At 36.6% G+C, this 16,546-nt stretch overlaps 1 protein-coding gene across 1 annotated transcript in view; it reads left to right on the top strand.

The window, feature by feature from the left end:
- Positions 1-15,590, top strand: part of LOC137624801 (uncharacterized) — a 125,612-nt gene extending 110,022 nt beyond the window's left edge. The window contains exons 9-10 of the mRNA XM_068355754.1: positions 10,881-11,054; positions 15,356-15,590. Coding sequence (XP_068211855.1) covers positions 10,881-11,054; positions 15,356-15,590 — 409 coding nt within the window. The remainder of the gene's footprint in view (positions 1-10,880; positions 11,055-15,355) is intronic.
- The last annotated feature ends 956 nt before the right edge of the window (positions 15,591-16,546 follow it).

The raw sequence follows: 16,546 nt of genomic DNA on the forward strand, positions 1-16,546 counted from the left end.
ACTTTTAAACATTTGGAGAGCTTTTATGATCATGTCTAACTTATTCTTGTACTCTTTTACCTTGGTACTGCCTACTACGTCCGCTGGGAGAGAGAGAGAGAGAGAGAGAGAGAGAGAGAGAGAGAGAGAGAGAGAGAGAGAGAGAGAGAGAGAGAGAGATAGATAGATAGATAGATAGAAACTCAAACTGAATAAATGGTGTCAATCGGTATTTGTTTGATGAATGAAATCTAGATTAAGAATTCAGATGAAGTCAGTTCACTGCATTGGCTCTTGTTTTCCCTATTGTGACTCATTTCCTTTAAGGTCGTATCGCGAGTTTCCTGTCTTTGCATATTAGAGTTTCAAGCCTCTTGTCATTTCCCCTGAAGGAAAGAACTTCAAATAGGCTGCCTCCCTTGTCAGTTTCCAGTAGTCTACCATGTGAGTCATCAAGAGCCATTGCCTGGTCTTTCCTGGTTCTTCTATGGGTCGAGAGGTGGTTTGCAGCATCATGTCATTCCCTTGAAGCAACCACCTTTGGGCCTTCCATTATTCCTTTCTTGCTGTTTATAATTTTAAAGGTCGCTCATGAATGGCAGAAGCACGGAACAGGACAGGACAGTGTCCTAGAGGCTGAATCTAGCTACATAAGATAAGCTCCCAAGCGCTCTCTCCAAGCTAGGTCCAGACAATGGCAGCTAATGACTCGTCAGTTAGATCTATTAGCTCCCCCAAACCACATTTATTTTACCACAATGATGGGAAGGTAGCAGACATTACTAGAAACTATTGAGCATTACCATCCCTCGAACTCCCGGCATACAGATTGCCAGGCAGTGATGTGCCTATTAGGCTCCCCAAACCCCGGTTTCAACTTGGTGCTGAAAAGCTTTCCTAGGCCTGCAATTGACGGTGCTGAAAAGCTTCCCTAGGCCTGCAATTGACGGTGCTGAAAAGCTTCCCTAGGCCTGCAATTGACGGTGCTGAAAAGCTTCCCTAGGCCTGCAATTGACGGTGCTGAAAAGCTTCCCTAGGCCTGCAATTGACGGTGCTGAAAAGCTTCCCTAGGCCTGCAATTGACGGTGCTGAAAAGCTTCCCTAGGCCTGCAATTGACGGTGCTGAAAAGCTTCCCTAGGCCTGCAATTGACGGTGCTAAAAAGCTTCCCTAGGCCTGCAATTGACGGTGCTGAAAAGCTTCCCTAGGCCTGCAATTGACGGTGCTGAAAAGCTTCCCTAGGCCTGCAATTGACGGTGCTGAAAAGCTTCCCTAGGCCTGCAATTGACGGTGCAGAAAAGCTTCCCTAGGCCTGCAATTGACGATATGGTGCAGTTTCCACTCATAAATTAAGTCCAATTTTCACTATATACAGTATATATTTTCTCTTGCATAGGCAAGTGAGTCTTGAAGAATGATTTGTGGCAGATTATGATTCGTTTAGTATTTGTTTATACTCTGATTGCAGATAATGTAGTTGTCAATGTATGAGATGCAATATGTTACTAATTTGAGCTCATGTGGATGTAATTTATTCTCCAAACGTTGTAATACATGTTGCCTACGTCGTAGAGGATGAACTACTTGTTAATTAACTCGTGTTTGTATGACTAGCAAACATATGCAGATGAAGAATGTGTCGGGCCTTGAAAGAAACAAATACTCAGTTGCTATTTGGCCATGCATTTTCTTCAAGCAGTAAAACCAATCGTAAACAGTGTCACGTGTTGAAACATTTCACTGACAAGAAATAGGAATATTCTAAACTAATTTTGTATCAAATTGAATGGCTTCATGAGAGAAAAAACTTGAACGGCTTCATAAGTTCTTAATACACCTTCAGAGACATCTCCAGAACTCAGTGACCTCCTCTGAAAAAGATGGATGTTAGTCTTAGGGTGTTATAAAGATACATATTTGTCTCGGGTGTTAGAAAAGGTACACGTTAGTCTTGGGTGACAAAAATATCCATGATAGTCTTAGGTGTTATGAAAACGTACATGCTTTTCTTATGTGTTAGAAAAGGTACACGTTAGTCTTGGGCGACAAAAATATTCATGATAGTCTTAGGTGTTATGAAAACGTACATGCTTTTCTTGTGTGTTAGAAAGGTACTTGTTACTTTTGAATTGTAGAAAAAGGTAAGGATGTTAGTTTTGGGTCTTGGAAAAAGATTTATGTTACTCTTTAATGTTATAAAAATATATGTATAAGTCTTGGGTGTTAGTAAAAGAGATGCATGTGTCTAGTGTGTAAGAAAGAAATAAGGATGGTAGTCTGTATTAGTAGAAAGAGAAAAGGAAGTTAATCTCGGGTGTTAGAAAAAGGTAATGATGGTAGTCTTGGGTGTTAGAAAAAGGTAATGATGGTAGTCTTGGGTGTTAGGAAAAGGTAATGATGGTAGTCTTGGGTGTTAGGAAAAGGTAATGATGGTAGTCTTGGGTGTTAGGAAAAGGTAATGATGGTAGTCTTGGGTGTTAGGAAAAGGTAATGATGGTAGTCATGGGTGTTAGAAAAAGGTAATGATGGCAGTCTTGGGTGTTAGGAAAAGGTAATGATGGTAGTCTTGGGTGTTAGGAAAAGGTAATGATGGTAGTCTTGGGTGTTAGGAAAAGGTAATGATGGTAGTCTTGGGTGTTAGGAAAAGGTAATGATGGTAGTCTTGGGTGTTAGGAAAAGGTAATGATGGTAGTCTTGGGTGTTAGGAAAAGGTAATGATGGTAGTCATGGGTGTTAGAAAAAGGTAATGATGGCAGTCTTGGGTGTTAGGAAAAGGTAATGATGGTAGTCTTGGGTGTTAGGAAAAGGTAATGATGGCAGTCTTGGGTGTTAGGAAAAGGTAATGATGGTAGTCTTGGGTGTTAGGAAAAGGTAATGATGGCAGTCTTGGGTGTTAGGAAAAGGTAATGATGGTAGTCTTGGGTGTTAGGAAAAGGTAATGATGGTAGTCTTGGGTGTTAGGAAAAGGTAATGATGGTAGTCTTGGGTGTTAGGAAAAGGTAATGATGGTAGTCTTGGGTGTTAGGAAAAGGTAATGATGGTAGTCTTGGGTGTTAGGAAAAGGTAATGATGGTAGTCTTGGGTGTTAGGAAAAGGTAATGATGGTAGTCTTGGGTGTTAGGAAAAGGTAATGATGGTAGTCTTGGGTGTTAGGAAAAGGTAATGATGGTAGTCTTGGGTGTTAGGAAAAGGTAATGATGGTAGTCTTGGGTGTTAGGAAAAGGTAATGATGGTAGTCTTGGGTGTTAGGAAAAGGTAATGATGGTAGTCTTGGGTGTTAGGAAAAGGTAATGATGGTAGTCTTGGGTGTTAGGAAAAGGTAATGATGGTAGTCATGGGTGTTAGAAAAAGGTAATGATGGCAGTCTTGGGTGTTAGGAAAAGGTAATGATGGCAGTCTTGGGTGTTAGGAAAAGGTAATGATGGCAGTCTTGGGTGTTAGGAAAAGGTAATGATGGCAGTCTTGGGTGTTAGGAAAAGGTAATGATGGCAGTCTTGGGTGTTAGGAAAAGGTAATGATGGTAGTCTTGGGTGTTAGGAAAAGGTAATGATGGTAGTCTTGGGTGTTAGGAAAAGGTAATGATGGTAGTCTTGGGTGTTAGGAAAAGGTAATGATGGTAGTCTTGGGTGTTAGGAAAAGGTAATGATGGTAGTCATGGGTGTTAGAAAAAGGTAATGATGGCAGTCTTGGGTGTTAGGAAAAGGTAATGATGGCAGTCATGGGTGTTAGAAAAAGGTAATGATGGCAGTCTTGGGTGTTAGGAAAAGGTAATGATGGCAGTCTTGGGTGTTAGGAAAAGGTAATGATGGCAGTCTTGGGTGTTAGAAAAAGGTAATGATGGTAGTCTTGGGTGTTAGAAAAAGGTAATGATGGCAGTCTTGGGTGTTAGGAAAAGGTAATGATGGTAGTCTTGGGTGTTAGAAAAAGGTAATGATGGCAGTCTTGGGTGTTAGAAAAAGGTAATGATGGTAGTCTTGGGTGTTAGAAAAAGGTAATGATGGTAGTCTTGGGTGTTAGAAAAAGGTAATGATGGTAGTCTTGGGTGTTAGGAAAAGGTAATGATGGTAGTCTTGGGTGTTAGAAAAAGGTAATGATGGTAGTCTTGGGTGTTAGGAAAAGGTAATGATGGTAGTCTTGGGTGTTAGAAAAAGGTAATGATGGTAGTCTTGGGTGTTAGAAAAAGGTAATGATGGTAGTCTTGGGTGTTAGAAAAAGGTAATGATGGTAGTCTTGGGTGTTAGGAAAAGGTAATGATGGTAGTCTTGGGTGTTAGAAAAAGGTAATGATGGTAGTCTTGGGTGTTAGGAAAAGGTAATGATGGTAGTCTTGGGTGTTAGAAAAAGGTAATGATGGTAGTCTTGGGTGTTAGGAAAAGGTAATGATGGTAGTCTTGGGTGTTAGGAAAAGGTAATGATGGTAGTCTTGGGTGTTAGGAAAAGGTAATGATGGTAGTCATGGGTGTTAGGAAAAGATACACGGTAGTCTTGGGTGTTAAAAATGAACAGGGTAATCTTGGGTGTTAAAAATGTACACGGTAGTCTTGGGTGTTAGAAAAAGATAGGGATAATAATCTTGGGTTTTAAAAAAAAGATACATATTCTTCTTGGTGTTAGAAAAAGATAAGGGTGTTAATCTTGGGTTTTAGAAAAAAGATATATATTAGATCTTGGTGTTAAAAAAGAGATGCGTGTTAGTCTTGTAATTTTAGCAAAAGATTTGGAAGTTAGTCCTGGGTGTTAGGGAAAGATATTTGTTGTTAGAAAAATTGATGCGTGTTAGTCCGATAATTTTAGCGAAAGATTTGGATGTTAGAAAAAGATATTTGGTGTTAGAAAAAGATATTTGGTGTTAGAAAAAGAGATGCATGTTAGTCTTGTTATTTTAGCTAAAGATTTGGATGTTAGTCTTGGGTGTTAGGAAAAGATAAGGATGTTAATCTGGGATGCTAGAAAAATAAGAAATTTATTCTGGGGTGATAGTAAAGATAAGAGATTTATTCTGGGTTGGTTTAACAAAAAATATTCTGGGGTGTTAGAAGAAATAAGCATGTCTTCGGGGTGTTAGAAAAAAAGATACATATTAATTTCTGGTGTTAGAATAAGGATGTTAATTCGGTGTGTTAGTAAAAGACATACATGTTAGTTTCAGGTGCAAGGAAAAGGTAATGCTGATACTTTTGGGTGTTAGAATGAGATACATTTTACACTATGGTGTTAGAAAAGGTACATGTGATTATGGTGTGTTAGAAGAATATATACATGTTATCCTGGTGTTAGAAAATAATGCACATGTTAGCCTGGTGTTTTAGAAAAAAGATACACATGTTAGCCTGGTGTTTTAGAAAAAGATATACATGTTAGTGTGGTGTGTTAGAAAAAGATATACATGTTAGCCTGGTGTGTTAGAAAGAGACATGCATGTTAGTGTGGTGTATTAGAAAGATATACATGTTAGTGCGGTGCGTTAGAAAAAGGTATACATGTTAGTGTGATGTGTAAGAAAAATATATACATAAGGATAAGGAAAAGATGTACATATTAATGTGGTGTATTAGGAAATATTAATGTGGTGTATTAGGAAATATTAATGTGGTGTATTAGGAAAGATATACACGTTAGCATGGTGTGTTAGGAAAAGATATACATGTTATCCAGGCGTGTTAGAAAAAGATGATGTAATCATGGTGTGTTAGAAAAAGATGATGTAATTATGGTGTGTTAAAAAAAGATAAATGTTATCCTGGTGTATTAGAAAAATCTATAAATGTTAGCCTGTGGTGTTAGAAAAATATATACTGTACATATTATCCCGTTGTGTTAAAAAATATATACTGTACATATTATCCTGTTGTGTTAGAAAAAGATATACTGTGCATATCCTGTTGTGTTAGAAAAAGATATACTGTTCACGTTATCCTGGTGTTAGAAAAAGATAAGTGTCATCCTGGTGTGTTAGAAAAGCTGTAAAGCTTTACATATTAGCCTGGTGTTGGAAAGCGTTATACTGTAGATGTTAGCCTGGTGTGTTAAAAAATGAAATACCCGTTATCTGGGTCTTTTAGAAAAGGATAAATGTTAGCGTAGTATGATAGAAAAGATATACATGTTACCCTGGTGCGTTATTGTTAGAAAAAGGTGTACATATTAGACTAGGTGTTTTAGATAAGATATACATGTTAGCCAGGTATGTTAGAAAAAAGATATACATGTTTGCCTGGTGTCTTGGAAAAAGATATACATGCTAGTCTGGTGTGTTAGGAAAAGAAAGACATGTCAGTCTGATGTGTTAGAAAAGATATGTATGTTAGACTTCTGTACATGTTATCCTGGTGTGTTAGGAAAAGATATACCTGTTATCCTGGTAGTTTGAAAAAGATATACCTGTTATCCTGGTATGTTAGAAAAAGATATACCTGTTATCCTGGTGTGTTAGAAAAAGATACATGTTAGCCTGGTGTGTTAGGAAAAAATAAACTTGTTAGCTCTGTGTTAAGAAATTCCTCATATTAGCCTGGTGTGAGAAAATATATATATGTGAGCCTGGTGTTGGAAAAAGGTATAGATGTTAGTCTGTTCTGTTAGAAAAAGATATACTGTACATGTTATTCTGTTGTTTTAGATAAAGATATACCTGTTATCCTGGTGTGTTAAGAAAAGATATAATTGTTATCCTTGTGTGTTAGAAACATATATTTGTCAGTGTGGGGTGTTATTGACTGGTAGTTCATAGGATTGCTCCACAGAAGGCTATCTTATGATCCCATTGCTGCACGTATTTTTTATCCTAGCTAGTCTGACATTTGCACAATTCTGTGGCAGGCATTGTAAACTGGCGTGAAGTGTGCGTAAATCCGTCGTGACTGCGGGCCATGTCGGGACGAGAATTTTGAAATGTTCGAAATTTTGGTCACGACAAAATTTAGCGGCTGGGTCATGAACTATGCGCAAACTGTTCGTGAACTCGTCGTAACCTCGTCGGGACGATGCAGGAGGATGTGTGCCAGTGCGTGCCATGCATCTTCTCTTCTCTGCAATGATTGTGTCTCTGGCATTAAGCATGTTGTCTCTTCCACAGCCAATCCAAAAGTGACCAGGGGTTGGGGAGGCCCCCTTTTTATATGGCATGCCCAAGTCGGCATGACACTGTCTGAATTGTGCATACTCGTCGTGCCAATGCGGGAAGTGCGTAAACAATGTGCAAACTATGCGAGAACTCGTTGTGCCAGTTTGTGTCAATGTGGACACTGATGGGCACTCATGAACTATTTGTGGACTTATCGTGAACTATGTGTGAACTAGTCGTGAACAGTGCGAGAGCCTCCCAGTTCGTGCCCCAAAATGGCACGACTTGCCACGACAAAATCGTGGCCAAAAGTCGTGCAAGTGTCAGCCTACCTTTACTTATCCACCATAGTTCTGTCCAACCTCTCCTATCTTCTATTTCATAATGCAAATGCAAGGCCTTCACCCACTTGGAGGATAAACTTATCAGGAAAACATATAAAGGGACCCATGCTTTACTCAGAGGGAATTGAGAATGGTTGAAACTATTAGCTGCTCGTTTTATCACCTGTTAGGACTTGTGGTAGCCCGTTAGAAACGTCCCTGCCCAGCGATCTGCCGTACTGGGGTTCTAGTCCTGCTGAAGCTCGATAGTTTCTTTAGTGTCTGCAACCTCACAATCCTTTTGAGCTAAGGAGGTTGGGGTTTTGGGGGAGCCTATAGGGGTCTCTGCTGATTTATTAGAAGCAATTGTCTTGCTCTCCCTGGTCCTAGCTTGGGTGGAGAGTAAGCTCAAGCACTAATCATTATATATATATATATATATATATATATATATATATATATATATATATATATATATATATATATTATATGTGTGTGGTCAAGCTCTAGGGCATTACCCTTGAACCTGGGGCACTGATATTGACGGTTGCATCTGCCATTCATGAGCTGTCTTTATTAATGATGTATAAATGGAAGAGTATATGTTTAAATCGCTGTAAGGTCGGAGTGGAGGAGATACTGGAGAGGAACGGCTTTGATATGTAAGGTGAGCTTGAGCGAAGGAAGGGTGGAGAGAGTAGTGGTCTGCTTGGAGGGTTGAATGCACCACTGTTGAGCTTTATACGCTGGACCAAATCTTCATTATGACTGGGATACTTTTCTGCCCAAGATGTTCATTCAGAGGTCAGTGGTCAATGTATGAATGTGGAACGTGGCTGTGACTACCATCGTGTTTTTTTATAGATCCACCCTTGGTATATATACTGTATATACATATACATACATACATATATATATATATATATATATATATATATATATATATATATATATATATATATATATATATATATATATAATATATATATAATTATATATATATATATATACATACAGTATAATATATATATATATATATATATATATATATATATATATATATATATATATATATATATATATATATATATATATATATATATATATATATATATATATATCACACACACACACACACACACACACACACACACACACACACACACACACACACACACACACACACACTATGGTTGAATGAGGACAGATCAAAACCAATAAGTAAGAAATGTAGTCAGAGTCCCAAAGATATATATGAAAAACAAAGGAAATAAGAAAAGTTTGAACTAACGGCGTGGTCGTGACTGGGTTGCAGCCTCTAACTATGTCGTGAAATAATTTTGCTAATGGAATAGCTCGTTTAAATTGAATTAAAAAGCTTTGGTAATATACAGTAGTTACTGAAGTATATGTTATAATGGATTTGAAATATTTATTATTATTATTATTATTATTATTATTATTATTATTATTATTATTATTATTATTATTATTAATAATAATAGAAATGCAATTTTATATTTGTTCATATCCTATGCTTCACCTTTACAATTACACTCGCAATATTTATTCACATTAGGCAGGAGGCGCTCATTAATAAATGGAGACCAGCCCCCAGTAGCGGGCCCTTTCGAACATTATACTTGGGGATGTTTTTTCATATTAAGAAAAGAAATTTCTTTGAACTTTGGTACTAAATAATATGTAAGTAATGGCAATTATCCCCGTGGGTGGCTACTGCACACAAAATCCAAGGAATAAAATCAGGTGAAATTATCTCAGGGCTTTTTAATTGTAGTCACACCCCCCCCCCCCCCCCTTTACCGTCTTCCACGGCTTTCCTAATTTCTATGGGAATGAACTATTGAAGGATATTAAGCCCTACTTGTTTTACGCAGAGTCCTTGACCAAAATAAAATCAGCAAATGGTTCTCTCAGTATGGTGCTGATTATATACATATAAAGTATAGTGAGAAGTTTCCCCATATTAATACATAGGGTAATTGAATTGAGTTTTTATTAAAGTTAAGGACGAGACAATAATTTATACTAAAAAAAGTATTTTCCTATAGAAAAATATCCTTTTCTCCGTAAATAGCTTACCTCATGGAGCTGAACGTCTTTGCATCCGGAGGAAGAATTGAAGAGTCTACCCTGTAATTATAACCTGTTTTCTGTGAAGTGCCTTCATTCATCAAGCCGGCCAGAGAAGATGGATTTTTGCTGTGTTTTTGGGCAGACTTTCTTAATTGCTTATTAGATTTTCTTTATTTTTAAACTATAATTATATTCACTAAAAATTTCGAACAGTACTTCCAATTGAATTATTTTTTTTTTTTTCAAAATTGCACGGGGCTAGGTAATTTAGCTGCACAATCAACGTCATTTAGTGATTTGATAGCAATGATACATAAGCTAAGCTTACTCGTTTTAATATGAAAGAAAAGGTAATTTAGCTGCACAATCAACGTCATTTAGTGATTTGATAGCAATGATACATAAGCTAAGCTTACTCGTTTTAATATGAAAGAAAAGGTAATTTAGCTGCACAATCAACGTCATTTAGTGATTTGATAGCAATGATACATAAGCTAAGCTTACTCGACAGAAAACTAGAATAAAGATATTTGACTCTGGGAAAAAATACGTTATATTATCTAAAGGCTTCATCTGTATTGTTACAAAGACACATTTAATAGGATGTAACATTTGATAAATTGATTAGAAGTATCCCAAGTCCTTATAAACTATTGGCTAATACGAAATACTATACAATAGACTCGATAACCTTAACCCGTGATTCTCTATAGAGGTGGCAACAGGAATATAGTGTTGTCAAATCTATTTAAGGGATTTGAGCGTTTTCTTCTTGAAGATTTAACTTTCAGAATAATATTGATTACATCCAAGGAAAAAAGTTGGTAAAATGCCATTCATATATCAGCAGATGCATTTTTTTTTTTTACTTATTTATGTATTTATGTATCAAAATCTCTCTCTCTCTCTCTCTCTCTCTCTCTCTCTCTCTCTCTCTCTCTCTCTCTCTCTCTCTCTCTCTCTCTCTCTCTCTCTCTCTCTCTCTCTCTCTCCACTGTTTTAAAATCATGCGTAATTAGCTCATGTTGTTAGCGAATTTGAAGTCACCCCTGTGTTTTGTAGGACTTATGCCGAAACGTCAATAGTTCTCAAATTATTTTATTTTTTCTTGTTTCCTTTCCTCACTGGGCTATTTTCCCTGTTGGAGCTCATGTGCTTACAGCATCCTTCTTTTCCAACTAGCCTTGTAGGTTAGCTAATGATAATTATAATAATAATATTCGGTTAAACACAGGTGTAGATAAACTTACAAAAAGTACTGAACCAGCAGTAACTTTCTACTACCAGGTCGAACATAGAAAATTCCTTTCATTGGATACATGAATGATTCTTGCAAATTACAGGTCCTTGAAGATTTCGTCTGCTTGTAAGAGTCTTCCATCGTATGCTTTTGTAACGTATTTTTCTTCTCATTTTCCAGCTGTCCAGTGCCTGTGGCTTCACTGAGCCGTGTCCTGGGACGAGTGCTAATTAGGGCAGAAGCCTTGAGCGAGAGGGATTCGGCCAACAGATTGGGGGAACTTCTGATTTTGTGCTACAATGACATTTTCCAGCGCAACAATGACATTTTGGATGATGATCCGGATGATTACAGGTAGGTGTTCCCTTCATTCATTCAGTTTTTTTCCTGGACAAATCTTTATTATATAATGAGAAAGTAAACAATAAATTGAAACCAATTAGGTTGTTTTTCCATGGGAGTCGTCAGACCAGAAACACTTAAAAACTGAAGTCATTTTAGCAAGGTTGTGTATTGGTCATACGAGAGTGACCTGTTTTTTTTTTTTTTTTTTTTTTTTTTTTTTTTTTTTTTTTTTTTTTTTTTTTTTTTTACACCGCCTGGGACAGTTGCAGAGCGCAGTGCGTGTGATTAGATTTTAACCATAAGAAATATTTTAGTGAATGTAGCGGTTTTAGAGGACAGACATGTTACTGTCAGGAAACTATATCTGACGTTTTATTTGGTTATGGGTTACTCTGTTTTAATAAAATTTAACGGTGTTAAGAAGCCCAGATATTATAAAAAGAACTAATATCTAAAGTATTTATAGCAGATTTTTATCCTTGATTTATTTTTAATCACATTTTATGGTTTGTATTATATTAATCTCCCACGATTGTATTTGAGCTAGCCCTGTTGAACTTGAGCTCGTCTTATAGAGCTGGAAAACCTAGTTTTTTAGGGGATCTTATCTAGCTACCACTATTGATTTTTCAATGGAAAACAAAACTATTGTAACTAATCTTGCAGTGATTTAAGTTTGATCGCAATTATAGCTAGGGATAGCTAGGATGTCGTTTCAAGGCAGGTTGGTATTACCTCACACTGCACTATAGGCAATACAGAGAGATCTTCGCAACTTTCTTTTCTTTTGCTTTCCAACCTCTTTTAAATTTTAATCTATATTGCACTAGGTGCGGAATAGCCACTTCGGTTCCAATTCTGGGCCATATGTTTTAAATTCTATAAATAAGAAATGATGGATTAATTGATTGCAAGCTTACATGGCGTATTATCCATTTGGGTCACTGACGCCGATTATGGCACCAAGTTTGCCCGCACAGAAATTTTACTAATTTTTAATAAGTAGGGATAATGATTTGTCATTCATTTTGAATTACAGAACAGTTATGGGAGAGTGAAGCTTGTATTGCAAGTTATGTACTACTACCATTATTTGATTTATTATTATCATAATATAACCATGTTTACCTGCCAAAAAGTTTTTTGGGGAGAACCTAATCCTAGTTTTCTTTTGCTGTTGTGATTCGTTTCTATTAGTATCTTATATATATATATATATATATATATATATATATATATATATATATATATATATATATATATATATATATATTTATATACTGTAGGTATATATATTTGTATATAGGTGTATATAAATTTATATATATATATAATTATATATATATATATATATATATATATATATATATATATATATATATATATATATAATGTATACATATATATTTATATTTATATATATATATATATAGGTATTTATATATTCATATAATATATAATATATGTATATATCTATATAAAGCTGCTGTAAATGAAAAATTAGCCAAAATTGCAAGGCTAAGGAAAAAAGTTGTGAAAGTCTCTGCATCTGCTTCTCGTGCCCTTTCATATAATTCATTCCAATATTTATTTTCTGGGACACTTTATTGCTGGCCCTCATCTGGCCCACCAGAAGAGTTCCCCTTTATCAGATGCCTATTTATAGCATCAAATGTACCATGGTTGCTTCCATCTGTCCAGATACACATTGCCAACATATCTAGAACATGTGTTTATAACACGCAGTCTCTTCAATGTTACTAAGCCCTCATTATGGGTGTCCTGTCAGGCACTTCTATGCAGGGTATGTTGTTGTTGTGCTTATTTTGTCAGGAGCCATGTTGGAGGCTAATTCTTTTTTTATCATATATTGTTTGTAGTCTATAGTCGTTCTTTAGTGTTCGTTTGGTTTTTAATGGAAGTTTGTAAGTGTTAATTAGGAACAGTTGATGTTTTTTTCAGATGTGGCAATAGGTATCATATTCTGTTTCTGGGAGTTACAGTTAGATCTATCATTGGTGATCTTGTGCCAGGGAAAGTCGTTTCTCCTTTGATCTCCTATGTACATGCGACAACTGTTTTTGATGATAGATACTAATATCTCTCCCCAATATATATATATATATATATATATATATATATATATATATATATATATATATATATATATATATACACATGTACATGTACATATATATATATATATATATATATATATATATATATATATATATATATATATTTATTTATACATATATATATATATAGATATATATATATATATATATATATATATATATATATATATATATATATATATATATATATATACACACACATATATATATATATATATGTATGTGTGATATATATATATATATATATATATATATATATATATATATATATATATATATATATATACACACATTTATATATAAGATAGTGGTTGGGTAGATCTATGGCATAGATGTATCTAACGTTATATTTAGGTTGAATTATTTATTTGAATAATTTTGGTCAGATGTGTTTTTGCCGTAATGATGTCGACTCAAAACACCGTGTACAATCATTTGATAACTTCCTGTATATCCATGTGAATTTTGATATCTTGAAATTCGCTTTAGCAATAACAATTTCTTTCTTTGGGGCACCACTTCTTCCTGTAGTTGTATTTTAACAAGGACCAATTCTTCTTCCAATTTCAATTTAACAAGACCCAACTTCTCAATGTAATTCCATTTTATCATGAGTCATTTCTTACTTTATCCTTATTTTAACAATTTCTTTTCTTGGAACCTTGGCTTTTAGCTCTAATGCCAACTTTAGCTCCATCTTAGCAACGCCCACTTTGTACCGTATTCATATTAGTCTCACCAGCCTTCCCCTTAAGTTATATTTTAGCAATACCAACATTTTCCCTAGCTCCATTTTAGCAACGTCAACTTTCCACCTTATCCATTTTAGCAACGCCAACTTTCCTCTGTAGCTTCACTGTAGCAATGCCATTTTCACCCTGTACAGTAGTTCCATTTTAGCAACGCCAACTCTCCTCTGTAGCTTCACTGTAGCAATGCCATTTTCACCCTGTACAGTAGTTCCATTTTAGCAACGCCCGCTCTCCTCTGTAGCTTCATTGTAGCAATGCCATTTTCACCCTGTACAGTAGTTCCATTTTAGCAACGCCCGCTCTCCTCTGTAGCTTCATTGTAGCAATGCCATTTTCACCCTGTACAGTAGTTCCATTTTAGCAACGCCAGCTCTCCTCTGTAGCTTCACTGTAGCAATGCCATTTTCACCCTGTACAGAAGTTCCATTTTAGCAACGCCAGCTCTCCTCTGTAACTTCATTGTAGCAATGCCATTTTCACCCTGTACAGAAGTTCCATTTTAGCAACGCCAACTCTCCTCTGTAGCTTCATTGTAGCAATGCCATTTTCACCCTGTACAGAAGTTCCATTTTAGCAACGCCAACTCTCCTCTGTAGCTTCATTGTAGCAATGCCATTTTCACCCTGTACAGAAGTTCCATTTTAGCAACGCCAACTCTCCTCTGTAGCTTCATTGTAGCAATGCCATTTTCACCCTGTACAGAAGTTCCATTTTAGCAACGCCAACTCTCCTCTGTAGCTTCATTTTAGCAATGCCATTTTCACCCTGTACAGTAGTTCCATTTTTAGCAACGCCAACTCTCCTCTGTAGCTTCATTGTAGCAATGCCATTTTCACCCTGTACAGTAGTTCCATTTTAGCAACGCCAACTCTCCTCTGTAGCTTCATTGTAGCAATGCCATTTTCACCCTGTACAGTAGTTCCATTTTAGCAACGCCAAACTCTCCTCTGTAGCTTCATTGTAGCAATGCCATTTTCACCCTGTACAGTAGTTCCATTTTAGCAACGCCAACTCTCCTCTGTAGCTTCATTGTAGCAATGCCATTTTCACCCTGTACAGTAGTTCCATTTTAGCAACGCCAACTCTCCTCTGTAGCTTCATTGTAGCAATGCCATTTTCACCCTGTACAGTAGTTCCATTTTAGCAACGCCAACTCTCCTCTGTAGCTTCATTGTAGCAATGCCATTATCACCCTGTACAGTAGTTCCATTTAGCAACGCCAACTCTCCTCTGTAGCTTCATTTTAGCAATGCCATTATCACCCTGTACAGTAGTTCCACTTTAGCAACGCCAACTCTCCTCTGTAGCTTCATTTTAGCAATGCCATTATCACCCTGTACAGTAGTTCCATTTTAGCAACGCCAACTTTTAAAGCTGTTTCGCCACTTGACCAATGCAACGTCTCTCGGCTCTCCACCAGTGACAGCGTAAGCAGCCCCGGCAGTGGAGGAGATGGGGTCATCGACGATGCTTATGACGACGACGAGGAGGATGACCCTGACACCACCACCACAGATACGGATGACTTCCGTTCGCCTCCTGTCTCTCCTATGAAGATGCCTCGGCCCAGGGGCTCCCAGGGGATGAGGGGAGGACTCCTTTCCCTCAACTTGCACCCGCCAACTATGACAACAAGGTCAGTTCTGAGCTCTTGATCGATTTTCTTTTTTGGACGATTGGTATGATTTATAGGTTGTGATTGATTGCAAGGTTTTATTCGGTTGCTTGGCCAAGGCAGCAAAGGTCAACGAAAAGGACAATAACTATTATTAGAATTTTAAGTTTTGTCATTTCAAAATCTCTAAAACAAATCATGCTGTTTTGTAATTAGGAATTGTCTTGCACCACTGAAGGCGTCCTTGTCCAGAAAACTGTCCTAAGTAAGCCCATCAAAATAATTCATTGTTTGGCATGGAAATCTACGAACCACTATATTAAAAACTCGACAATTTAATTCTCCTCTCTGATTACCCCGTAACTGCTTGTCAACTTCACTTGCACCCACCTTCTACTGTAGACTTTGCTGCCTCCGTTTCCACCTCCTTTATCTCCAACCTCGATTACCCTCTTCATAGAGTAACTTTTAAGAAGAACGTTCTCCCTGGGCCCAATTGTGGCGTAAATTCCCTAAATACTTTGTCATTTAAGATAGATAAGGTTTCTTCGTTTGACCTCATAATGGTTCCGCAAATGTTGGTTGTAAATTCGAGGAGTAAGAGTTATTGGAACATTTATTGGTATTGCGATATGGTGAATACGTTCTGAAAAAGGACTTATGCACTGATTGGTGTTGTTTTATGGGTACAGTTTTCAGTAGTATTTATTGGGAAGTAATATGCGCGCCCAAAGAGGAAGCTAGAATAATTTTTCCGAACTTTAAAGTAGTTCCTGCCTATGTTGATAATCTCTCTCTCTCTCTCTCTCTCTCTCTCTCTTCTCTCTCTCCTCTCTCTCTCTCTCTCTCTCTCACTATTTCGAAATTTAACCGGGTGGGGACACCTAGTAATTAAGAAAATTATTTTATAGATCAGATCAAGTAGAAGAAACGAAAAAAATGGTAGAAAAATAAGATAATTACAAAATTTTGAGCAGAGCAGAAAGGCAGCCCGGG

The sequence above is a fragment of the Palaemon carinicauda genome, chromosome 31 (genome assembly GCF_036898095.1).
Source record: "Palaemon carinicauda isolate YSFRI2023 chromosome 31, ASM3689809v2, whole genome shotgun sequence".
In the NCBI taxonomy this organism is placed as follows: Eukaryota; Metazoa; Arthropoda; class Malacostraca; order Decapoda; family Palaemonidae; genus Palaemon; species Palaemon carinicauda.